General features: G+C 45.8%; 1 protein-coding gene across 1 annotated transcript; it reads right to left on the reverse strand.

Annotated features, from left to right (window-relative positions):
• Positions 1-8,979: 8,979 nt before the first annotated feature.
• LDLRAD1 (low density lipoprotein receptor class A domain containing 1) lies at positions 8,980-25,965 on the reverse strand. The gene is made up of 6 exons (XM_075616385.1): positions 25,288-25,965; positions 20,344-20,407; positions 18,399-18,539; positions 17,306-17,443; positions 12,343-12,471; positions 8,980-11,381 (listed from the first exon to the last, which is right to left on the reverse strand). The coding sequence occupies exons 1-6, from the start codon at positions 25,306-25,308 to the stop codon at positions 11,236-11,238; spliced, it is 639 nt and encodes a 212-aa protein (XP_075472500.1). The 5' UTR covers positions 25,309-25,965; the 3' UTR covers positions 8,980-11,235.
• Positions 25,966-27,507: the final 1,542 nt, after the last annotated feature.

A 27,507-nucleotide genomic window follows, 5' to 3' on the forward strand; every position in this document is an offset into this window, starting at 1 on the left:
CTTCTCAAATTATGCACTTCTTTTTACCAGCCTCAGTATGTCTCTAACTCTATTCATATATCTCCATCTCTCCTTCCTTCATCACTTCTCTGTTCACATGAACTCCTTTCTTACCTGCGTCCTCTGACACCACACAGCTCTATCCCCTGCACTAAAAAACACCCCTACAAATCATCCTCACACATCCTCTTTCTATCCATGCTTCTCCTTGCTTCTGGGGATATCTCTCCCAATCTTGGTCCCTGCCTTATTTCTACATGCGCTCGTCCTCGCCTGCCAATTGCAACCTCTACTCCTTCTGGTGTCAACCCCTCCAACCTCATACCCATCCCCTGCCATCCTCTCTCCCTTTCTCCTGTGCCCTTTGGAATGCTCGCTCCCTTTCTAACAAGTTCCTCTCTGTACATGACTTTTTTCTCTCTCACTCTCTGCTCCTATTTGCTATAACTGGGACCTGGCTCACTCAGTCTGACACTGCTCTGGAAGCTGCCCTCTCCTATGGTAGCCTTTCCTTCTCCCACACTCCGCGCACTGATGGCAGGGGTGGAGGCGTGGGGCTCCTGCTCTCTGCCGTTACCGAACCCTTCCTATTCCTCCCTCTCTTGCTTTTCCCTCCTTTGAGGCTCACACTGTCCAGATCTTCTCTCCTCTCCCTGTCCATGTGGCTGTCATCTATCGCCCACCTACCTCTACTCATCCCCCTTCTGCCTTTCTCACTTTGAATCCTGGCTCTCTTTCTTCCTCTCCTCAGACTCCCCTGTTCTTCTCCTTGGGGACTTCAATTACCACATTGATGACCCCTCTCTCCCTTGGGCTTCCCGCTTTCTTTCTCTAACCTCTTCTTTTGGCCTTCAACAGTGGACTGCAGCCAGCACCCACAAGGATGGCCACTACTTAGACCTGGTTTTCACTAAAAAATTCTCTCTCCGATTTCTCCATTTCCCCTTTTCCTTTCTCTGACCATCATCTCATCTCATTTTCTCTATCTCACTTCTCCCCTTCTCCACCTCCATCTACCCCCCCCGGTTCTGCAGAAACCTGCGCTCTATTCACTTACCTGACTTTGAGTCCACTTTACGCTCCTCCCTCTCCTCTCTCAGCTCCGCTACAGACCCCGACAACCTACTTAGACCTGGTTTTCACTAAAAAATTCTCTCTCCGATTTCTCCATTTCCCCTTTTCCTTTCTCTGACCATCATCTCATCTCATTTTCTCTATCTCACTTCTCCCCTTCTCCACCTCCATCTACCCCCCCGGTTCTGCAGAAACCTGCGCTCTATTCACTTACCTGACTTTGAGTCCACTTTACGCTCCTCCCTCTCCTCTCTCAGCTCCGCTACAGACCCCGACAACCTGGTCAGGAACTACAACTCTGTCTTGTCCTCGTCTCTTGATCTACATGCCCCGCTTTCTCTCTGCCGCACTCGCCCTTCTAACCCTAGACCCTGGCTAAATTCCCACACGCGCATGCTGCGTTCCTCCACTCGTTCCTCTGAACGCCTCTGGAGGAAGTCTCACACTCTCGCAGACTTCCTTCACTACAAATTTATGCTATCCTGTTTCAACTCTGCCCTCTCGCAAGCTAAACAAGCCTTCTTTTCTGCACTAATCAACATGCACAAGTCTAACCCACGCCGACTGTTCTCTGTCTTTGATACTCTACTCATACCACCCTCAGCTGCCTCACCTTCCTCCATCTCCGCTCAGGACTTTGCTGACTATTTTAAGGAAAAGGTGGAATCCATATGTCAGAACATCCCCTCTGTTTCTTCCTCCCATCCTACACCTCTTCTTAACTCTCCTCCTGCCTTCCTTGACTCTTTTTCCACTGTCTCAGAGGAGGATGTGTCGCTGTTGATCGCCTCTTCGCCCTCTACCACTTGCCCTCTTGACCCCATTCCGTCCCATCTCCTAAAACCTTTTGCTCCTACTATAATCCCTACGCTCTCACACATTTTTAACTCCTCCCTCTGCTCTGGAACCTTTCCATCCTCCTTCAAACATGCAACAGTCATACCATTACTCAAAAACAGCAAGCTTGACCCTACCTGTCTTTCTAATTATCGACCTGTCTCCCTCCTGCCTTTTGCCTCTAAACTCCTTGAACGTCTTGTATTCTCTCGCTTGCTCCATTTTCTCAACACCTATTCTCTCCTAGACCCTCTACAATCTGGCTTCCGCACTGCTCACTCCACGGAAACAGCCCTCACTAAAATAACTGACGACCTCCATGCTGCCAAAGACAGAGGTCATTACACTCTGCTCATATTACTCAACCTCTGCAGCATTTGACACCGTGGACCACCCTCTTCTCCTTCATATTCTCCATACTCTTGGTATTCGGAACAAAGCTCTATCCTGGATCTCATCCTACCTCTCCCATCGTACTTTCAGTGTCTCTTCTGCTAACACCTCCTCCTCTATTGATCTCTCTGTGGGGGTACCCCAGGGCTCTGTCCTGGGACCTCTTCTTTTCTCTGTACACACTCTCTCTAGGTGACCTAATAACATCTTTTGGGTTTAAATATCACCTCTATGCTGACGACACACAGATATACTTTTCAACACCCGACCTTACACCTGCTGTACAAACCAAAGTTTCTGAATGTCTCTCTGCTATATCATCCTGGATGGCCCTCCGCCGCCGTAAACTCAACATGGCTAAAACAGAGCTCCTCATACTTCCTCCCAAACCTGGCCCTACTACCTCCTTCCACATTACTGTTGGAACTACAATCATTCACCCAGTAGCCCAAGCACGCTGCCTAGGGGTCACACTCGACTCCTCTCTACCATTCGCCCCTCACATTCAAAACATTTCTAAAACTTGTCGCTTTTTCCTCCGCAATATAACAAAGATACGCCCTTTCCTCTGTTGCTCGACTGCTAAAACTCTGACTCAGGCCCTCATTCTCTCCCGTCTTGATTACTGTAACCTCCTGCTGTCCGGCCTTCCTGCCTCTCACCTGTCTCCCCTACAATCTATCCTAAATGCTGCTGCCAGAATCACTCTACTCTTTCCTAGATCTGTCTCAGCATCTCCCCTCCTGAAATCCCTCTCCTGGCTTCCGATCAAATCCCGCATCTCACACTCCATTCTTCTCCTCACTTTTAAAGCTTTACACTCTTCTGCCCCTCCTTACATCTCAGCCCTAATTTCTCGCTATGCACCATCCCGACTCTTGTGTTCTGCTCAAGGATGTTTTCTTTCTACCCCCTTTGTATCTAAAACTCTCTCCCGCCTTAAACCTTTTTCACTGACTGCCCCACACCTCTGGAATGCCCTTCCCCTCAATATTCGACTAGCACCCTCTCTATCCACCTTTAAGACCCACCTTAAGACACACTTGCTTAAAGAAGCATACGAATAGCACTGTGGATATTCTGAACACATGATACATAAAGCTTGGCCCCCTGCAGACGCACTTACCAGAACTCCCTCCTACTGTCTCTGTACGTTCTCCCTACCTACCAATTAGACTGTAAGCTCCTCGGGGCAGGGACTCCTCTTCCTTAATGTTACTTTTATGTCTAAAGCACTTATTCCCATGATCTGTTATTTATATTATCTGTTATTTATTTGATTACCACATGTATTACTATTGTGAAGCGCTATGTACATTAATGGCGCTATATAAATAAAAACATACAATACAATACAATACACGGGGTGTGACTGCACTCACATAGGGGTCGGTGAGGTGCCCTCTACCCCAGGACATGGAAGAAACAAAGTCCTTGCAACATGTGAGATTTTTACCAGCAACTTTCATATATTTGCTGAGGGAGGGTTACTCATCATCCATATGTTTGCCGCTCCAGTGCATTTCCTGCACCAGCTCATTTTTCCATTGTTTTGTTACCAGTAGCAATCAACCTGAGAATAGATTCTAGCGACAAAATGTGAGGTGTCAGCACGCTGACAACAGGAGACTGCTGCAGCAGTGAAGGGGTTAGCGTACTGCATTGTTCGTCTGTACATAACTCGACGCGGATCCTTACACCGCTCCCGAGCTGGAACAGGAATCGCCCAGCTTCCATTATGCAAATAGATTAATAATTACTCATATAAACACTGAGCCAGGGAAGGCGGATCTAGTTCTTGTAATGAAATGTTTCTCGGAAAACAAGCCAGCAAAATCCGTAACATAATAATATAGCTCGCAGAACACCTCCCTCCCCTCCAAAGTAATATATCTCGCAGAACCACACCTCACCCTGCAGTAATATCTCAACACCCAACATCCTGAATCAGAAAACGTATGTTTATAGGACGTTCTTTTTATCGCTCTTCTTGAAAGGGGCGAGACACGTTAAATTTACTGAGACCCTGAACTTGTTAGGCGATGAATGCTGCGAAATGTTCCTGAATTTGTCAAATATTTTTAATCGGTGTAACAGTGTAATAAAATATCCACTGCACGCAGCAGAACAAAGTACATTACTGACTGAGTATACAGGAAGCCGAGCACTAAATATATAATGTTGTGGATTTTGAGTTTGCTGAGATTTGTGTATGTTTAATTGTAAATTATTTGGGAGGTTTTTGTAGCCTCTCCTCCTTGGTGTAAGAGAACCCGTCCCACCGCTATTTAATCAACAAGTACACACGTGATAGTAAAGAAAAAGAAACCACCCGTAGTATAACACCGTTTTAATGCTAAAGTTTATAAAGGGTGAGTAGTGCACAACTCCAGGTATCTGTTTAAAACGAGCATTCACACTTTTTTGGGGCAGTGTGGGGCGATATGTACGCCTAGCGGAGGTTGTCTGCTCTCTCCCAGCCCATCGCCGCCCAGAAGATGTCACTGCTTGTGCGCGCCTTGTCTCGGCATGCACAGGGAGACAGAGCCAGGCGGCCTCCGCTCATCTGGCATTCCCAGAAATCCCAAGTACACGCGTGTGAATGTAGTAGTCTAGTGAGAGATTTCTTCCCCAGGAGAGAGGTGGTGGTGACCTTTGCTGCAGCAATAAGCTGGGAAGTATATACAGTATTTTGTTGCACTTTATTATTTTTTTAGATATTTTTCTCACTATAGTCACTAGGACACTGCTGGCTTTTAAATAGTTTTATCTGCACTGTAGCTCATACATTAGGCACCACATACATGTCACGCCCCCCATGCTGCTGGCTATATTAGAGTTTTGTTTCCTCTATTCTCTTTCCAGTGGAAGAAATACAAAATACACAGTATACAATTGGTAGTGTACGATTGCTGAGATGGGTCACACTGTGACAGGGTTGCAGGCTTGAAATGTTTTGGCCAAAAAGATTGAACTAAATGACCCAAAGTTATGAGAAGAAAATAGCAAATAAAAATATCCCTTGTGAGCACATTCACACGTCTTAGACAGGTCTGCAACCCTGTCTTTCCCCATTATCACCTAGCATACAGTGCTTCCACTGCAAGGGATTCTGGGAAATGACATGCAAATGTGCACACTGTGTCACGTTTTGCTTCAAAGCCATTTTGACATGGACCCCTATAAGCTTATGCCTGCTGCCTTACACAGCTTTTCAGCACAGCTTGGATTAACTGCATAGCCAATAAACCTACTCTCAGCTATTTCAACCTGTTGCGTCTCATCAGTGTGAGGCTGCTAATACTGGCTTTGCACTTAGAAGCTGGGATAGGTCTTAACCAAGCCTTAAATAAGTAGGGTAAAAAAAAGTGACAGAAACCCTCCACCGAACAGCACCATAACGTAATGTACGAAATAGTTTGTCATATTCGATGTGCACTGGGACTTCTTTATTAATTGTAGTATACGTGGTCACTTTCCCAGTGGCACAACCAGTGGCACAAATATATAAATAGATAATATTGCGGTTGTGGGTTTTGTTTTATTTTATGCTAATTACAAGCTTGCTCACATGATTGAACCCAGATCTATTTTGCTTATACCTATTATACAGATGTGTGGAGAAAGCATAACATAAAATAGTGCAACACAGTGTGAGAAAAGCAGAGAACCGGAGCAGTGAGCCAGCATCAAATGCACTCGCACGCTCCAAAATCTTCTCAGCATTGGGAACCAGTGGTGGAGGCTCAGGTGATCGTGGATGGAACAGGCAAAGGTCAGGAAATTACTCCAGGGTATTAGGTATTAGAAGAAAGCGTGGCCAACATAGCGTAATCTTGTATAAAACTTTATATGTGAAAAGAACAAAATCAATGTACTCACAAACTGTACATTGAAAACAAGCGTTGTGAGCTCACAACGCTCGAGCGTCTGAGCTTAAAGTCCGTGTGTTGGCGCTCGCGCACGTACGGCAAAAAACAAATTGCAGGCTCCCTACGAGGCCGCCCATAGTGCTCGCGCGCGCGCACACAACGGGACGCGATGGCGGGCCGCATTTTCAAAAGATTACATTTGTCTTTTGGCGCGGCAGATGAGCGATGGTCACGTCACGGCGGCGGAGGTTCAGCCAATAAGGGTGAACCAGCCGCATGACGCCCCCGCCACACCTCCCCATCGCCTGAACATCGTTAGGAAGGAGAGTTTACAATCGCGGGAGCGACAGGCGTGCGACACGTGCACGCGGTGAGTATAATCTCAGCCTTTGAACAATCAGTCCCTCTGCTAAATTACCTCCACCAGGGATTCGCTGAACTCTCACTCCAATTGTGCTCAGGGACGCAGGGGATGCAGATACATCTAGAAAAGACTCCTCAGTGGCTCCAGCAACAGAACGCAACCACCCCTACGCGTTTCACTCGTGCCCGGCTTCGTCAGGGGCTCAATAATGGTAAAACGCAAATCTCCATCTTTAAATATCCACTTTTCACGCGCCGTCGTACATACATTCTGTGACATCATGACGCACCGTTACACAGGACTCGCATAATATTGATAACAAAAATAACTACACGCAAAATTACAGAACAGCGAACTGATAGGAAGGCAGGAGTAGAAATCTGTATCGAATTAAAAATAGGTGAGAGGAAAGAAAGAATCCCTTTAGTGTGGCACTAAGGAAAGTGCACCCTAATTACAACTTAAATTTTATTGTAAACTGATTAAAATAGACTGTTTGGAGAAATCAACCCTGAGGTCTGAGTGCTTTTGCTGCCCAAGCACTCAGACAGTGTATAGCCCACACCTCACCGATGAGCCGACGTCACCGTCAGGGTTGATCTCTCCTATCTCTGCAGTGAGTGTGGCGGGTCTTACAATAGACAGGTCGAATTTATATTGATATATATTGTTGTTTGAGGTGTTTTGTGGCTGCTTCACCTCAGCCATTAATGCATACAGCCTTACTTTTCATCCAGCAGACAAATACATTCAACTGCCTTTACCCCCATTCAACTGAAATGGTCACAGGGGTTCAGAGATATCCTATCATACTTACCTTTCGTATAGAGACCACCCATATTCTAGGGTCTATTAAGATTTGATTAAAGAGGTATTTATATATAATAACACCTCCATTAAACACCCTACCAAACCTCTCCGTCTTTTAATTACTATTTGTTTGTTTGTTTTATGTATGTGGTTTCTCCAAACAGTCTATTTTAATCAGTTTACAATAAAATTTAAGTTGTAATTAGGGTGCACTTTCCTTAGTGCCACACTAAAGGGATTCTTTCTTTCCTCTCACCTATTATCAATCCATTCCCTGTGAGCACCACCCTCTCAGTAACTGTTTGGATAATTTTCCCTCGCTTTGCTTGAGCAGAGTAAACTCTGCAGACTTCACCTGCGTGCAGATCCCCTTGTCGAATGAAAAATATATTAGATACAAAAAAAAATGAATTAATGAGGTTACTGGTGTCACACCATAAAAGATCCTTCTAAAATGTTGACACTAAAATTAATAAAATGAAGGATTGTCTGGAACTATTTGTAGATAGCGAGGGTTTTGAAATGAAGATGAAATTACGCATTCCGTAATAGAGCTAAATATCAAATTTAACACTAACGGATCAGAATTCTATAATCGGGATTATATACCCTTATACCTTATAGAAATAAAATAAATCTTTTTTTAGAGAGAGGAATTTACTCAGCCAACAGGGGGCAGGGGGAGAGAGGGGAGAGAGGGGAGAGAGGGGAGAGAGGGGAGAGAGGGGAGAGAGGGGAGAGAGGGGAGAGAGGGGAGAGAGGGGAGAGAGGGGAGAGAGGGGAGAGAGGGGAGAGAGGGGAGAGAGGGGAGTGAACAAATAAAAAATAAAAAGATGTAGCCTTGAAACAATTTGAGAAAGTTAAAATATTATAGTTAAGCAAGCTGACAAGGGAAGAAATACTGTCATTATGACACGGGAATATGAGTTGCACGAGGATCTCAATGACACGTATATCTGTGTTTAATTTTACTCAGGGACCCCACACAACAGTACCAATTAGAACTGGAAGTTCTGTTACAAAAGGGTGAAGACTAGGGAATTCTTGATGAAGCCGAATTCACTTTGTTATATAATAAACATCCCAAGTTACCTATTTTTTTTATTTATCTAAAATTCATAAGAACTTGCAAACACCTCCTGGGGGGCCAATAGTCTCAGGAATTAATTCTCTCACATCACATTTGTCTCAGTATCTTGGTTATTAAGTGACGGCCCTTCCCTCTCACCTTAAAAATGCAGTTCAAGCTGCCGTTTAAAAAAAAAAAAAAACATTCAATATGTGAATCAATATAATCTGCACACTGACAAGTGATTAGCTAAGTTGCAGATCGATCCGTTCTCCTGTAATCGATCGCTTTGCTCAGGGTTATTTAATTCAGTTATTGCTGCAAAACAGTACCCACAATGCAAAGTTCTGTGTGGAAGATCATGTGATCAGGCAGTTACTAGATGCAATTGGTGCACTGCTAGAGAGAGGGCAGGGCTCAAGAGCCGGAGCCTGTCTCAGAAGGGGAAGGGGATGTGACTTTGTAAATGTTTTCTATAGAAACAAAAATAATGCTACATTAGAATACATTAAAAATATCTGCAAAAATTGTTTAAAAAAAGAAATAAAATGCTACTAGTATTTTCTCATAGAACTGATTTATTTAAAAAAAAGCACACGCAGGATATTGCTTGAACTGCAGCTTTAAGGATTCCACTGAAGTCCTGAATATTTTTGAAGGTCTTCAGTGGGAACAAAATTACCTTTGGGTGACGTAATGTGGCTTTGCTTTATACATAAGAAAGGTTTGCAATCAGCAAATGGCTTACTAGAGCTAAGTGTTCGAAAAAGGAACAAATAACATTTGTTACTGATTGCAACAATGAACACAACCATTTCTGGTTCAATGATAACATCTTTCTACAGATATGTGGCAGTGCCATGGGGCCGAGGGTCGCACCAAGTTATGCTAACATTTTTATGGGTGCACGGTAGGGTGAGTTCATCCATAATAACAATCCATTTGGTGCGAACCTGTTCCTATGGCGGCGCTACTTCGATGATATGGGAAGGTGATTAGGCTACATAAAAAGATTTCTTTATTTGTCTTAAAAATCATGATTTTAATCTGGACTTTACATATCTATAGTGATTCCTGCATTGATTTTTTTTTTTTTTTAGATTTTAATTTATATATAGAAAATATTGCTGTCAGAAATAAAAAAATTTTTTTAAGAAAGTGGACAGCAATCATGTCATCTTAAACTCAAGCTGTCATCATAGGACATGGATAGAAAATCACTGTGGCTAATTTAGGTGTATATGTAAGACCGGTACGAATATTCGCGTATACCATGATCAGGCTGCCATATTGGAATCAACATTTATAGACAGGAATTATTCCAACGTAAATATTCAAATGGCTAAAGAAAGAGCAGGCCTTTTAGACAGAAGAGTTATCTTGCAGGATTCACTTAATAGTAAAGACAGAATCAAAAACAAAAGTAGAAATTAACTGTACCTTTCATCACACAATGTAATAGCGCTTCAAATAAAGAAGACTATTAAGAAACATTGGAATATTCCATGAAAAGATGATATGTTAGCTCATTTTTACCTGAGAACCCCCTGTGTCATTTTTACTAAACACCAAATTTAAAGAGCAAATTAGCACCAAGGGTGTTTAAGAAAGTTGCTACCACGAAAGAAAACATATGGTTAGGCAACACATGTAAGGTTTTTTTTTCCCATGATCTAAATGTAAAATCTGCACACATTGTTTTCAATATTCAGGAATTAATGAATTGTAAAAGTGAGTTGGTAATTTATCTTCTGCGGTGCCCCTGTGGTAAAGAATACATTGGGAGAACAACTAGGATGGGACGCGTAAGAATGCTTGAACATCGACGCAACATCACCACAGTTTTGGTATCCCATAGTCCTCCTCTCCGTGTTAAACAAAAACATTATTCTGATCTCACCAGGACAGCATGTATTGTGCTGGAACATGTTCCTGTAAACTGGAGAGGTGGAGACAGAGTGAGATTACTGTCCCAGAGGGAAACCTTCTGGATGTAGTAATTGGGGACCTTACAACCTACAGGTGTAAATTATGATATTGCTTTTAATTCCTTTGCATTTTGATCTCCAGTCCAGTGTGAGTGTGTGAGTGTGTGAGTTTTTTGTGTGGTGGGTGGGTATGTTTGTGGTGTAAGTAATAGAAGGGGAGGGGGGGAAGTAGTGTTTATAATTAAGACGGTGTGTCCTGTGTGTGGATGTTGAGAGGGGTAATGTGGAGTGTGTAAGAATATGGTGGGTGAGTGTGTGGGGGGTGTACTTGTGAAGAGGAGAGCGAGTGTGCATGCGTGAAAGTGAGTAGGGGGTGAGCAAGATCTGAAGAGCAGGGGTGCCCCGAGATTTGAAATCTTTCAGGGGTGCCCAGCTCAGAAACACACGAGAAACATCTGCAATGTTTGTAAAACGCCGCTTTGGGCTTCAGATACTTTGTATCAAGGTAAGAATGTCTGACAAATGTATTCTGTGGGTGTCCCCTTCACATGGATACCAGCCTCCCCCAGGGAGTCGCTGAGCCCCGGTCCCTTCCCATCTCTTTTCCTGAGCTGCGGATCCCATAGGCACCGCCGAGGGGTGCTACCAGTATACAGGAGGTCTGCAGACAGCATCGCTACATATACACAGGCACTTTTATATACATACATACATACATATACACAGGCATGTGTGTGTACATACATCATCATGTTCAGCCTCTGGAGTCCCACTGCTGGATGAAGGCCTCCCCAATGATCCTCCCGGCACTGCGGTTGCAGCCTCTCTTCTCCATGTACATACATATACACACCGTGCAGGGAGGCTACGGCTGCTCCGTTCCCGCTGTCACTTGGGGCACACGTACTCATCGGACCAGTCGGCACACTCTTGGACTCCGTTCTGGCACAGACTCCGTGGGATGCAGTTACAGTACTGGAAGAAGACGGAGGTGCAGGGCCACCACTCACTGCCACAGAGGGGACAGGACGCCACTGAGAGGGGAGAGGAGGAGGCAGTGATAACGAGCAGTGCCCCCTGATCAGTGGGAGGCAGCACCGACAGCTCGAATTAACACTGTACTCATTCATTAAAGGGACGGGGGGGATTTGCTGAAGTTTTACTCCAGGGCAAGAATAATTATTTTGACTATTGGGACTCTCTGCTTGTGTATTAGAGCCTGAGTCGCTGCTTGTGTATTAGAGCCTGAGTCGCTGCTTGTGTATTAGAGCCCGAGTCGCTGCTTGTATATTAGAGCCTGAGTCGCTGCTTGTATATTACTCACACGGTCCCGGCCTCTCTCACACAGACACTCACAGGGTCCCGCTCTCTAACACAGACACTCACAGGGTCCCGGCCTCTCTCACACAGACACTCACAGGATCCCGGCCTCTCTCACACAGACACTCACAGGGTCCTGGCCGCTCTCACACAGACACTCATAGGGTCCCGGCCTCTCTCACACAGACACTCACAGGGTCCCGGCCTCTCTCACACAGACACTCACAGGGTCCCGGCCTCTCTCTCACACAGACACTCACAGGGTCCCGGCCTCTCTCACACAGACACTCACAGGGTCCCGGCCTCTCTCACACAGACACTCACAGGGTCCCGGCCTCTCTCAAAAAGACACTCACAGGGTCCCGGCCTCTCTCACACAGACACTCACAGGGCCCGGCCTCTTTCACACAGGCACTCACAGGGTCCCGGCCTCTCTCACACAGACACTCACAGGGTCCCGGCCTCTCTCACACAGACACTCACAGGGTCCCGGCCTCTCTCTCACACAGACACTCACAGGGGCCCGGTCTCTCTCACACAGACACTCACAGGGCCCAGCCTCTCTCACACAGACACTCACAGGGTCCCGGCCTCTCTCACACAGACACTCACAGAGGCCCGGCGTGTCTCACACAGACACTCACAGGGCTCGGCCTCTCTCACACAGACACTCACAGGGCCCGGCCTCATCTGAACAGTCCCCACAGTTGTTGATCCCATTGCACTTCAGGTTGCTGTAAACCCAGAAGCGCGGGTTCCCGCAGCGGAAGATCAGGTATCCGGGTAGGTTATTAGGGAGGTTACCTGGTGAAACAGAGAAAGAGACAGCTCTGTAACTCAGTGCAGATACCCATGCAACACATGCACAGATAAACAGTACAGTGAGAGCTGGGGACGGACGGAGGGACACACCTTATGAGCCCTTTATAAACTGGATATAGAACAGTGCCTCCTACACCCCCACCTTAATAACACACCGCGCCACCTCCCGCCTGGGCTCTACGTTCCGTCAGCAGCTTTGTGATTGGCTGCTACTGGTAGCCAGGCTCTGGGATGGTCCGAGAGTGGGCGGGCCTATCACTGGCCAATGGCGTGGTTACTGTCTATTGGCCCAAATCTCTTGCCCACACTTCTTTTATTGGTGTGGCTTCACCAACATAGGGAATAATGTTTGAGAAAAAGTTTAAAGGGCAACGCTGGGCAGTTTTGCCTTCAGATTCACCTGGGAAGAAGCCCACTGCTGTGGTCTCACCTTGGAATGTGCTGGACTGCAGTACCCCCCTGCACAAGTCTGGCCAGAGATCCCTTTCACCCCCACAGACTATAACTGTTCTGTAAATTATAGGGTTTTTGTTTACCCGCTATGTTACTGTTGATACTGTATGTGATCATACAATACTTTTGATACTGTATGTTACTGTTGATACTGTATGTTACTGTTGATACTGTATGTGATCATACAATACTTTTGATACTGTATGTTACTGTTGACTGTATGTAGTCCCTTTTGTGTAGTGTACCTTTCCTCTTCCCCCTGAAAGCCTCTGGTTACATGGAGTAGGTGGGAGATACCCTAGGTATAGGAGCGCATCTCTTGGGTGATCCCCCTAGTGGTCCAAACTGGTGATGTTACCACCCTAGTAGGTGTGAGATTAGGAGTATTTTAGTGGGTGTTTGGGACCCTTTTTGCAGTAGCTCGGGCGGGAATCCTTTGTAGTCAGTAGGACCACGGTATCTCCCTGAAGAGCTCATGAGAGCCGCTGGGGCTAATAGGGATGAGTGGGTAAGGACGGTAGTGATTGAATATATGACTTCTAAATATAATACAGCAGCTGTATTTAGGGCAGGCAGAGCTGAATATTTGGTTAAGGTCTGGCAGGTGGGACACAATATTCACCTAGACCGAGTAGAGTACGTTAGTATGGCAGAAAGAAGTGCTACTCTATCACAGTGCCCGATAAGGAGGGTAAGCCTGTCCGGAAGCCAGACCCTGACCATTACTGCAGCTGAACCCCGTTATAACGCGGTCCTCGGGGTCCACCCGATACGTCCGCGTTATAAACAGGATCGCGGAAAAAAATGGCCGTCGCGATCAGGGGTTCTGCGTTTGCCGGAGGGAGAGAGCTGAGATAACTCTCCCAGCTCTCTTTGAAGCCAGCGTCGCTGCGGCAGCCCCACGCAGCATTACCCGGCATCTGCAGCAGCAGCTGATCTGTGTCCTGTGCAGAGAAACTGTGAGTCTGTGAGAGGGGGGAGGGGGAGCGGGGGGAGGGGGAGCGGGGGGAGGATCTCACGGAGTCTGAGCCAAGATGTCAGCTGTCTCTGTGTGTCCCCGGCCAGGGGCCAGCTCCCTTCTCTCCTCCTCCCCAGCGGAGGTACAGGCCAGGAACCAGCTCCCTTCTCTCCTCCCCCCCAGCGGAGGTACAGGCCAGGAACCAGCTCCCTTCTCTCCTCCCCCCCAGCGGAGGTACAGGCCAGGAACCAGCTCCCTTCTCTCCTGCCCCCCAGCAGAGGTACAGGGAGGGCGGGAGAGGTGTGTATGTGTGTGTGATGGGAAGGGGGTGTGTGATGGGCAGGGGGGATGGGATGTGATGTGCATGGGGGGTGATGTGCAGGCAGGGGGGATGTGCAGGCTGGGGGGTGATGTGCAGGCAGGGGGGGTGTGATGGGCAGGGGGGATGGGATGTGATGTGCATGGGGGGTGATGTGCAGGCAGGGGGGATGTGCAGGCTGGGGGGTGATGTGCAGGCTGGGGGATGTGATGGGCAGGGGGATGAGATGTGATATGCAGGGGAATATTGTGTGTGTGTGTGTGTGTCCGTCCGTCCGTCCGTCCGTCCGTTAGCAATAAATCTTTAAAAAAAATATTAGCTTTAAAAAAACGGGTGCCATGCACACAGCGTTATAAGCGGATCCGCAATGTAGCGGATCGCGCTATAACGGGGTTGAGCTGTATTAATACAGCAGGGGCGGTACTGCAAATTGTAAAGGGAGATACAGCAGGGATATACTGCATATAGAGTCGGGAGGTAATTACAGCAGGAACGGTACTGCACACAGGCAAAAGGTTCTCTTGGTTAAGAGGAACCAGTTATGCCACAATTGTAATGCTATGTGTTTTATAATTCTGTGGGCCGGCACAATTATTGATGGTGCATAATTATGCTCCTCATGCGGGGTCGTGAGGAGGATTTTCACCAGAGGGAGGATGTAGCCAAGTGCCCCTGGCTATAGCCTTCTACTGGCCTCAACACTATAAGTCCTGATATGAACAGGCAGTGTTGGGGTTAAACTCCTGCACAGGGCTAAGCCTGCAGTTGCAGCCTGGAATGGGTACTATGTTGCCTTATCCAGGAGCAGGCCTAAACCAGCAGAGGGAGTGTCATACCTGGGGAGAGTACTGACAGGGTCACATGTATAATGCCTGTCAGTACCTGGACCTGCCCTGTTATGGGGCGGGGTTACAAGCCCTTCCCCCCGGGTATAAAAGCTGACACTTCACCAAATTGAGTGTTCTCTAATGTGGATGGTTATGGTGCCGTGTATAGCCTTTTTCCAACAAGAAGGTTGAGGAGATTAGATGAGGCTCTTGGGGCCTCAAGCCCCGGGCGTTTGCTCCAGGGAAGGAGATGTCATCCTGTACATGCAATAAACCTGGCGTTGGACCCAATATGCAGTGTGGTTATTGGGGAGGAGTATGGCCTGTGGGGACCATCCTGCAATCCGCAGGATCCTCATGGGATGGAGGCGCTGCACCGTAAGAACTACAAGAAAGCCTGCCCTATCGCTGCTCCCAAACTCCAACCACAGAGCAACTCAGACCTCCTGACCCAGCAGGTGAGCTACAGTACCCAGGGAAACACCCATGTAGTGGCCAGATCTTCCGTGGCAGGGGGGAAAAGGTGCTACAGCAGTATAATACACATAGCTATATACCAGTATGCAAGGCAGTGTAATACACAGAGCTATATACCTGCATGTAATGCAGTGTAATACACAGAGCTATATACCTGCATGTAACGCAGTGTAATAACACGCAGCGCTATATACCTGCATGTAACGCAGTGTAATAGCACGCAGAGCTATATACCAGTATGCAACGCAATGTAATACACAGAGCTATATACCTGCATGTAACGCAGTGTAATAACACGCAGAGCTATATACCTGCATGTAACACAGTGTAATAACACGCAGAGCTATATACCTGCATGTAACGCAGTGTAATAACACGCAGAGCTATATACCTGCATGTAACGCAGTGTAATAACACGCAGAGCTATATACCTGCATGTAACACAGTGTAATAACACGCAGAGCTATATACCTGCATGTAACGCAGTGTAATAACACGCAGAGCTATATACCTGCATGTAACACAGTGTAATAACACGCAGAGTTATATACCTGCATGTAACGCAGTGTAATAACACGCAGAGCTATATATCTGCATGTAACGCAGTGTAATAACACGCAGAGCTATATACCTGCATGTAACACAGTGTAATAACACGCAGAGCTATATACCTGCATGTAACGCAGTGTAATAACACGCAGAGCTATATACCTGCATGTAACACAGTGTAATAACACGCAGAGCTATATACCTGCATGCAACGCAGTGTAATAACACGCAGAGTTATATACCTGCATGTAACGCAGTGTAAAAACACACTGAGCTATATACCTGCATGTAACGCAGTGTAATAACACGCAGAGCTATATACCTGCATGCAACGCAGTGTAATAACACGCAGAGTTATATACCAGTATGCAACACAGTGTAATAACACGCCGAGTTATATACCTGCATATAACACAGTGTAATAACACGTAGAGCTATATACCTGCATGTAACGCAGTGTAATAACACGCAGAGCTATATACCTGCATGCAACGCAGTGTAATAACACGCAGAGTTATATACCAGTATGCAACACAGTGTAATAACACGCCGAGTTATATACCTGCATATAACACAGTGTAATAACACGCAGAGTTATATACCTGCATGTAACGCAGTGTAATAACACGCAGAGTTATATACCAACATGTAACGCAGTGTAATAACACGCAGAGTTATATACCAGCATGTAACGCAGTGTAATAACACGCAGAGCTATATACCTGCATGTAACGCAGTGTAATAACATGCAGAGCTATATACCTGCATGTAACGCAGTGTAATAACACGCAGATCTATATACCTGCATGTAACGCAGTGTAATAACACGCAGAGCTATATACCAGTATGCAACACAGTGTAATACACAGAGCTATATACCTGCCTGTAACGCAGTGTAATAACACGCAGAGCTATATACCAGCATGTAACGCAGTGTAATAACACGCAGAGCTATATACCAGCATGTAACACAGTGTAATAACACGCAGAGCTATATACCAGCATGTAACGCAGTGTAATAACACGCAGAGCTATATACCAGCATGTAACGCAGTGTAATAACACGCAGAGCTATATACCTGCATGTAACGCAGTGTAATAACACGCAGAGCTATATACCAGCATGTAACGCAGTGTAATAACACGCAGAGCTATATACCAGCATGTAACGCAGTGTAATAACACGCAGAGCTATCTATCTCTTCACATCACAAGTGGCGAAGTTTCACTTACTACATAACGAGGCCGCCTCCTCCTCCCCATTGCTGCAGTCGTTAGCGGCGTTACAGACTTGTGACGGCAGCAGGCATGTTATTCTGTCATCACACAGGAAGCCGGTGAAATTATTTGACGTCAGGCAGTAGCGACTCTCTGAGGACAAAGACAGGAAGCTTCATCAGCGCTTAATTACGGGTGCAAATTCACTCGTTTGTATATCTGTATTTATATAGCGCCCACAATGTACTCGGCACTTTACAAAATGTACAGTAAGGGAAATTCTAATACAATAAGTGCAACAAACAAAATCCGACAATAATAAAGGAAACTCATGCTCCTGTTTATTTTATAATGTTGCATTTTCAGGCCTTGTCTGGTGAGGCCTTGGAAAGTGCTGGGAGGTCCATGTGCCTGGTGGGGTGACATGCTACAGCTAGATCTGCCCAGTTACTGGGGGCAGAGTGTTCACACCACCTGGGTATATAAGGCGGGGACCCTTCTTATTATAGGTGGTTCCAGACTCCAGGGGATGCACCCAAAGCAGCCTTTATATACTTCAGACAGGAAGACACAGGGAAAGACTTTCTCCTTGTTGGAACAGATAGGGATGAGATTCCTAAGTGTAGGGTCCTTGAACTAGGTGACCAAGAGAGACTACTCTTGCGTGGGAGGTGGTGAATCCAGCCTCCACATTCAAGGAATAGCGTGAGGTACCAGTTCTGCAGTGCCTATAGGTTCTGACTATTCTCTGGCGGATGCCACGTACACTACGAGCCTGTCCTGATTACTGCTGTTTTGTATGCTGTTCCAGCTGACAATAAAGACCACACTATTGAAAAGTTCCTGGCGCTCTTTCTTCTATTTTTCCTGCGCGCCACTCCTAACGGCCTTGGCCTGACCCCACGGAGAGAGAAGACCCTGAGATAAGAGGTAACCACTGAGCTAACACTCTAATGAGCAGGTCTAAACCCTGCCGTAGTGAACCAAAGACACTGCAATTCATGTGCACCCTATCTCTATACAGCCGGGTGGGATAGGGGAGTTACACTTATAAGCTGCACGGACATATTCATATCAATAGAACAGAGCACACGTTGTTGAATGTTACCTGGAGTGCGTTTCGGGAGGGCGAGTGCAGTTGTACATGCGATGATAGCCGCGATGATCAGCAGCAGAAGTAGAACGACAGCCGTGATACAGACACATCTGCGGGAGCAGCAGGACAGGTACCGGCAACTGTGACAGCAATCTGTGACCAATCACACGCGTGACCACCGCAGAACAGCATCATGCAGAATGTGACATTGAACAAGAGCGTGGGGAGCAATAGTACACTTACTCTACACTATCCACCGGGTAATTACCATCAATATCATTCAACTTCTATATACCACCCAACCTCTATATAACAACAAAACATCCTCTACATATCATCCAACCTCTATATACTGTACCATCCACAGTCTAATTCCTATAAACATCGTCCAACCTCTATATACAATCCAACCTCTATACACCAACCAAACATCCTCTATATACCATCCAACCTCTATATCAACAAACCAACCTCTATACACCAACAAACCAACCTCTATACACCAACAAACCAACCTCTATACACCAGGCTCTATATACCAACCAGCCTGTATATTACTAACTCGATATACCAAACAACCTCTATATACCAACCAACCTCTAAATACAACCTCTGTATATATCCAACCAGCCTTGGTATACAAACCAAACTCTACATACTACCTCTCTCTGCGGAGAGAGAAGCCTCCACGTGCAGCCACCTCCCCTGACCAGCAGTGATCTCTTGTTAGTTTCAACTCAGGTTCTGTTTACTTGTATCCAGAGATAGAATAAGAATCACTGCGACTCCTCCACCTTTAAAGCAGCCCCCCCCCCCCCCATCTAACTGACCTCAACCAGGGAAACGCAATTTTGGACATGGGAACCCTCCTCCCCCCTCAGGAGACATCTGAATTTGTTGACCTAGCATTTTCAATAAATAAGAATCTCTGTGACTAACACCCTCTTATTTACTGGTTCCCAAACATTGCAGGGAGGGGTGGGGGGGGGGGTAGACGGTGTAACACAGGTAATATGTAGGCCGGGTGAGTGTCGCTCTGCCTACCGTTATTGGAAGTCAGGTTTCAGAGTCAGACACCGAAGTGTAATTACCCGGGGATTTAACATGCTGCGTCAGACAGACACTGAAGTGTAATTACCCGGGGATTTAACATGCTGCGTCAGACAGAGACACTGAAGTGTAATTACCCGGGGATTTAACAAGCTGCGTCAGACAGAGACGCTGAAGTGTAATTACCCGGGGATTTAACATGCTGCATCAGACAGAGACACAAGTGTAATTACCCGGGGATTTAACGTGCTGCGTCAGACAGAGACACCGAAGTGTAATTACCCGGGGATTTAACATGCTGTGTCAGACAGAGACACTGAAGTGTAATTACCCGGGGATTTAACGTGCTGCGTCAGACAGAGACACTGAAGTGTAATTACCTGGGGATTTAACGTGCTGCGTCAGACAGAGACACTGAAGTGTAATTACCCGGGGATTTAACGTGCTGCGTCAGACAGAGACACCGAAGTGTAATTACCCAGGGATTTAACGTGCAGCGTCAGACAGAGACACCGAAGTGTAATTACCCGGGGATTTAACGTGCTGCGTCAGACAGAGACACTGAAGTGTAATTACCCGGGAATTTAACGTGCTGCGTCAGACAGAGACACCGAAGTGTAATTACCCGGGGATTTAACATGCTGCGTCAGACAGAGACACCGAAGTGTAATTACCCGGGGATTTAACAAGCTGCGTCAGACAGAGACGCTGAAGTGTAATTACCCGGGGATTTAACGTGCTGCGTCAGACAGAGACACTGAAGCGACACAGATTGATGAATTTCAAGGAATGTGTCAATTATTTCATTCGGTCTGTTTGTTAAATATGTGGCGCTTCCTAATATAAAATAACGACCATGACATTATCTGGACGAGTCCTGAACAATCACCCGATTCTTTGTAATTACCTTCTTCTTCTTTTGAAAGCATCGTCACCGTGGAGCCAAACGAGGCAGCATCCAAACTTCTCCTCTAAAGAAAAAAAAAAGAAGAAGCTGAACATCTTAAATAAGTAGCCCGTTATTAGCCCAGAGCAGACAGGAGGACATGGTAGGTGTTTTCCATTTGATTCCTGTTTAAGCCTTTCACTGGCAGCCTGTATGCTGCTGCTCCACAGGGGAACTATCAGCTACTAAATGTAAAATAGCAGTGAGGTCAAGGAAATTAATAAAACACAGTTACACTGTGTATTCACGCCTGACCCTCCATAAAAATACAGCGTAATAAATCAAACTCCCTGTTGCAGGGTACATGCAACCACACACGCGGGTTCTATTGATAAGGCTTATTTATTGAGCCTTCAAAACATACAGCTCAACAAAACAAAATAGCTTCTCTTCAGCAGACAAAAACAAAATAGCTTCTCTTCAGCATAGAAAACAAAGCAGCTTCTCTTCCGCATAGAAAACAAGGCAGCTTCTCTTCAGCATGCAGGACACAGACAGTCATCACACATGTACTTTGAAAAACAGACCTTATAGCAGTAATCTCTTCAGTATATCAGTCCTGTCTCCTGACCAGCTAGCTTTCATGTGTGTACAGCCTGGGGGTTTTAAAATACCTTGATTATGCAGCTGGGGTCAGACTAATTAAGCAGCCCTTCTCAACTGAAACTTAACCTCGTCACTGCTGCACTGCAAGCCTAAACATAGGTTTGCCAGGTATATGGCTGGTGACGTTCATTCACCCTGTCACACTCCGGTTGGAGTGAAACGTATAAAACTTGGCGATCGGAACAGCGATCAGCACGGACAAAAGGGGATAAGTAATTATTAATAATCAGAATAATACTTGAATGTAACTGCAAGACTCAAGCTGCAGGAAGTTTGCAGCAAACAGTATTGACGTTTCCTAATAACTACATTAGGGAGTCTAACAAATTGATTACTCATTATTTAAGCACTAATGATTAATTAAGCATTAATTTACTCATCACACCTTTGTCTCTCCCTGCACACCACTATGCCCTCCCCATCCCTTTTTCACTACCCCGTTTCCTCGCGCCCTTGTAAACGTTTCTATTCTTGTCACCTTCCTCACAACACTTGACCACCTTGTGTCTGTGCGCAGGCGCCATTATCCCTACACCTTAGTTCCAGCCACTTCTGCACCCTCAATAAGTAATCTCTTCCCACCTGTTTTCTATGTACTCCTCCTCCTGCTTGCCGATGTTGATATCTCTCCGACCCTGGACCTTGCTATATACACATGTACCGTCACCTCCCGGCCTTCTCCTTCCTCCCTGCTAAGGGTACTAACCCACCTAACTTAATATTTATTCGCTTCCCTTGACTTTGACTCTCATTGACTTAAATGGCAGATCCACGGCTCTAATGCCGATCGGGACTATAACAGCTTAATGAATTACCCCCTTTGAATCCTGGCTTTCCTTCTTTCGCTCCTCTAACTCTTCCATTCTTTTCCAGGGGGGGACATCCTGGGCATCTCACCTTCTCTCGCTAACCTTCTTCTTTAGCCTCTGCCAATAGACTGGTTCCAGCACTCACAAGGATGGACACTAGACCTTGTCTACTACAATCTGTTCCTTTTCTCATTTCTCGGTTTCTCCTTGCACTCTGTAATCATCCCCTCATATCATTCACCAACGCTCATTCCTCTCCCGCTCCTCCTGTTCTCCTCGGCACGCTTGAGACCTTTGCTCCATTGACCTCTCTTGTCTGACATCTACTCTGAACGCTGACCTCTCTTCTCTCTCCTTTCTCTGAACCTGACAATCTTTCAAAAGATGACAGCTTTATCCTCTCCTCCTCTCTTGATCTATATGCCCCTTCTTGGCTCTGGCACACCCGTTCCCTCTGACCCACGGCCCTTGGCTAAATTGACAAACAAGGCTTCCTTTGCTCTTGTACTCGCTCCTCTGAATGGCTATGGAGGAAATCTCGCTCTATACATTCCTTATCTCCTGTTTTTAACTCTTTTTCGAATGCCAAACAATATTACTTCTCCTTACTAATCAGTATTCACAGACTCCTATCCATGCAGTCTTTTCTCTGTGTTTGACTCCATCCTCTCACCTTCTCCTTCTTCCCTCCCTCCCTTCACTTCAGTCCCAAGTCTCTGATTGCCTACTGGCTATATCCTCGTGGATGGCGCTCCACCATCTTGAGCATAATGTGTCTAAAACTGAGCTCCCCATATTTCCTGCTAAGCCTGACCCAATGTCCCTTTTTACATCATAGTACACTGAGCCACCATCTATCCTGTCACCAAAGCATGTGGCCTAGTAGTGACATTTGACTCCTCCCTCTCCTCTATTCCCATTTATGCTCTGCCAAGATCCACCCTCTCCACTCCACTGCTAATACTCTAATGCAGGGGTGCACATACTATAAGGCTGCGTCCATAGTGCAGGAGACGGCGCGAGCTATGTAGCTCGCGCCGAAAACAAACACTAGGATGACAATGTATTTGTGTATAGTGCATGTGCATATGTGCGACGGGGAGACCAGTGCTTTGCGCTACAAACAAGTTTGTATTTCCCGCGTAACGGCCGGTTTACGAGAGCGGCTCGCCCAATGAGAGCGAAGCAGCTCCGTGACATCACGGCCGCGCCCCCCCGACACGCCTCCCTACAGGACAGGAAATCTCTCCTGCTGCAGACGAGCATACGCTGCGCCGAGACGTGCAGAAGCAGGCGCTTCCACTATAGCCGAGGCCTAAGGGGGCGCGAGATTGTCTGTGCGGGCGCAATGGTAACAAATGCCCCGCGCGCTTCCCGAAGGCATTTAAATTAAATGCCAGGGAAGCGCCGACAGGTCTCTGTAAACTTCACTTACCTTGGCTCAGACGGCTTCTGAAGACATGACAACGCAGCATCGATGATGCAGCATGGTCACGTGACACTGTGTTGCCATGGCAACGTGACGTAGTGCCGTCAGAACGCCGGTGCCAAGGTAAGGAGGTGAGCTGAGCAGGCAGGGGGCGCAGCGCAGAAAGTTTGCGCACCCCTGCTCTAATGCATGCCCTTATCCTCTCCCATCTGGATTATTGTAACATACTGCTAAAAGGCCTCCCTGCCTCACTACTTTCTCATTTACAAACAATCTATCCAAAATTCTGCTGCTAGAATTACTGAGATCCTCAAGGAAGATACGCAGCATCATTATAGAGTGCAGCGCATGAATTTGGAAAGGAACAAATGTGTATTGACATATTCAGCACAGATATCTAGTACAGTATGATCCTTCTGAGGAGCAGGTGTACGGCAATATCTAGTATCATTATACTGTGCCGCATGTAATGTACATTATACATAGGCTGAAAGTGTGTATAGATTCTTATTATATAAAACCAGAGACAGGACATGAAACACAGACAGAGCTCAGTGCACATCCAGTGAAACTTATACACTGTACAGTGCCTAAATATATATGTATAGATATCTATTAAATAAAATGGTCTTTTAGTTTAACATTTTGGCAAAGTGTTGTAAGCCCCTGAGCCACTACACGACAGACCACATCTCAAGGGTCCCTAACACTAATATAAATTCTTAATAACCTGTGCATTACCAGGAAGAATGATTTATAATAAATCTGTCAAAATTAGTTGCATAGTTCTAAGTCTGATTGAAGCTTTTATTAACCTGTACATTACCAGGAAAAGCAAGTTCCCCTGAGAGTGGGAGATGCTATGGAGTGAGCTAAGTAGGAGGAGCCACCGTCCAATCAGCTAAGACCAGCTGGCTCCTCCTACCTAGTTCAAGCTCACCCCCTCCCACATTTAAATGGTTAAAAGCTCACTCCATTGCATCTCCCACTCTCATGGGAACTTGCTTGCTTGCAGTTTGATTGTGACAAATCTAATACAGAGTGCTTTTCCTGGTAATGTACAGGTTAATAAGAGCTTCAATCAGACTTAGAACTATGCAACTAATTTTGACAGATTTATTATAAATCATTCTTCCTGGTAATGCACAGGTTATTAAGAATTTATATTAGTGTTAGGTACCCTTGAGATGTGGTCTGCCGTGTAGTGGCTCAGGGGCTTACAACACTTTGGCCAAAATGTTAGACTTAAAGACCATTTTATTTAATAGATATCTATCTATACATATATATTTAGGCACTGTACCGTGTATAGGTTTCACTGGATGTGCACTGAGCTCTGTCCGTGTTTCATGTTCTGTCTCTGGTTTTAAATATATATTGCCATGCTCAGTAGCACTCCTCTGTGACACTTATATGCTTATATATATGTTGTGGTTATTTTGGGGGTTCAATATGAGCTTGTTAGGTGTCCTGTATGTTTTAGATTCTTATTACCATTATACTATGCAGTGCATTCACTATCAGTGTATAGATATACTCATTATCATTATCTGGCGCAGCATGTTCCTTATCAGTGTATAGATACTCAACATTGCTATATAGCTCAGAATGTTCATTGAGTGTATGATTCATTATCATTATAGAACACAGTGTGTTCATTATCAGTGTATAGAGATACTCATCATTATACATACAGCACAGCGTGTTCATTATTAGTGTCTAAATACTCGGCACTCTTATACAGCGCAGCGTCTTCATCAGTGTATAGAAATATTCAGTATCATTACACAGCGCAGCATGTTCATTATCAGTGTATAGATACTCAGCATCATTATAGTGCAGCATGTTCATTATTACTGCTTCGATACTCAGTATCATTATACAGCTCTGTGCATTCATTATCAGTGTATAGAGATACTCTGCATTATCATACAGCGCAGCGTGTCCATTATCACAGTATAGATACTCTCCGTCATCATACAGCGCAGCATTTTGATTCTCTGTGTATAGATACTCAGCTTACGATAATTCTGGAGGCAATAAACATGATGTCAGTCTCACCTGGGCATGAGTCCGGTTCATATTTCAGGAGATTCTTCTGTAGTTCCAGGCGAGAGGAATATTCCTCCTAATCCTGGATTATTCACCTGTGAATCTGACCTCGGGATAAAAGTCTGAAGCTGCAGAACGTTTCTGCACGAGGTCTCAGCCCCAGGTTACCTGGTGACCAAGAAAACACTGGCAGAACCAACAGGAGGAGTCACTGGACACTGATGTATATACAGTAGAGTTAATACCCTGTTACATCAACAATGTTTCCAATAGATAAAGACACTGTGTTGCAAAACTAAGTATATTTACCGGGACCAACGCCACTACATACTTATTACTGATTATTAGGAGAGTGGAAACTTTATTAACTGGAAAATTCTTGGCGCGTAAACGTTTCAAAATGTTGATATAATTATGGGCAGGTATAGGTATACTGAGGTTTCTGAGAACAAAGCATAGGAATACTTGATAATAAAAAATAACAATTTATTAAAATACACAAGGATGAGACTGAATCTGAACCTTATAACAGGGGTGCACAGACTTCTTGGGCTGCGACCCCCCTGCCCGGGAGCCGCGGCGTTCCCGACCCCCTCTCCACTGACTCGGCGTCAAATGCCGTCGCAGGTCACGTCACTGAGGTCGCGCATGCACAGAAGGGGGGACTGCAAGTCTGCGCATGCACAGAAGGGGGTACTGCAAGTCTGCGCATGCACAGAAGGGGGGACTGCAAGTCTGCGCATGCACAGAAGGGGGGACTGCAAGTCTGCGCATGCACAGAAGGGGGGACTGCAAGTCTGCGCATGCACAGAAGGGGGGACTGCAAGTCTGCGCATGTGCAGAAGGGGGGACTGCAAGTCTGCGCATGCACAGAAGGGGGGACTGCAAGTCTGCGCATGTGCAGAAGTGTAGCAGATGCCACAAATCGCCGGTTCTGCTTTGCGGCGGCGGCGCCATGGAACGTAACCCGCCGTATGAGCGGGGCCCTACGGTAACCTCTGTTCATTTAATGTAACCATGTACTGTTATAATTCTGTGCCCAGGACATACTTGAAAACGAGCGGTAACGCTCAATGTATTACTTCCTGGTAAAACATTTTATAAATACATATTTATTTGATTCATTTCTCCTCATTTGTTTTGAAATCCTTGGGTAGGCTGCACGCTAAAAAAAACAATGAATTGATTTCACCAATGAACGTACGGGTCAGTATATCAAGATTTCATTCTTGAGGATCAAGTTTTGTATCCGAGAGGCTATTTATCCTAGTCTGTAAACAGCATTTTATCATCAGTTTAATATTAATGGGATGTTCCTGGATATTATAGTTCTGAGGCATATTATTTGCTATGGAATATGTCTGTGTGTGGGTCAGTACTGCATGAGCCTGAATATACTGCCTTGTGTATATACACTGACGCGCACACGTGCACTACTGAGCTCTCTGGATTTATTGTGTAAATGATATAGTGCTTTTAAAAATAAAGTATTCATTTTTTTTCTCTTTTTGATGCCAGTGAGCTTAAAATGTGACACTTTATTTTCTGAAAAAGATGTTTTGCCCCAAAACCAATTGAAAGAAAATTCCCTCCTAAGAATAAGTAATTATTGGAGACGAGACGGGGGGGAGATGAGAGAGACTCTGTACAAGGATCCTGGGTGTTTGTGCTGTTATGGAAATGAATGCTAATGCACTAAAATAACCTGTTTTACTAAGAAACATCACAGCAAAGACAGCAACTAATGCTCGGACTAAATACTCATTCTGTGAGCAGCGAGGGGACGATCCAATCGCCATCCACAGAATAAACTATCCGTACTCCGCCACGACACAGAGACTTCCTCGGCTAAATCTCACAAAGTAGCATGATCAGTGCCTGCTACTTGACATGCACTGCTCACATGTGGGTAGGCTTGCCAGGTGTCCAGTATTGAACCGGACTGTCCTGTATTTGGACACTCTGTCCAGTAAAAAATGTATGCGTCCAGTATTACCTCTCTGGACATAGTGACGTGACCGGCTTGGGGGGCTGCGGGATTTCCCAGAGCAGGGTTGTGGCTAGGGGGCTGGGCAGCTTCCTCCATCCTGATTGGCTGCATTACCCAGCAGCAGCCAATGAGGAAGAGGTGTCAGGTGCCAGGGATGGGGCCAGAGAGAGGAGGAAACTGCATGGAGCGGAGTGAGGCGAGATGTGTCTCGAGTGCGTCGCACCTTTTACTATTGTGTC

The sequence above is a fragment of the Ascaphus truei genome, chromosome 10, assembly GCF_040206685.1.
Source record: "Ascaphus truei isolate aAscTru1 chromosome 10, aAscTru1.hap1, whole genome shotgun sequence".
Classification (NCBI taxonomy): domain Eukaryota; kingdom Metazoa; phylum Chordata; class Amphibia; order Anura; family Ascaphidae; genus Ascaphus; species Ascaphus truei.

Coding starts and splice junctions, on each gene's coding strand:
- LDLRAD1 (XM_075616385.1), bottom strand. CDS start 25,308: ATGAACCGGACTCATGCCCAG. Junction 20,408..25,287: donor TGAACCGGACTCATGCCCAG/GTGAGACTGACA, acceptor TTTTTTCTTTAG/AGGAGAAGTTTGGATGCTGC. Junction 12,472..17,305: donor GGAGGCGGCCTCGTTATGTA/GTAAGTGAAACT, acceptor CTGTTTCACCAG/GTAACCTCCCTAATAACCTA.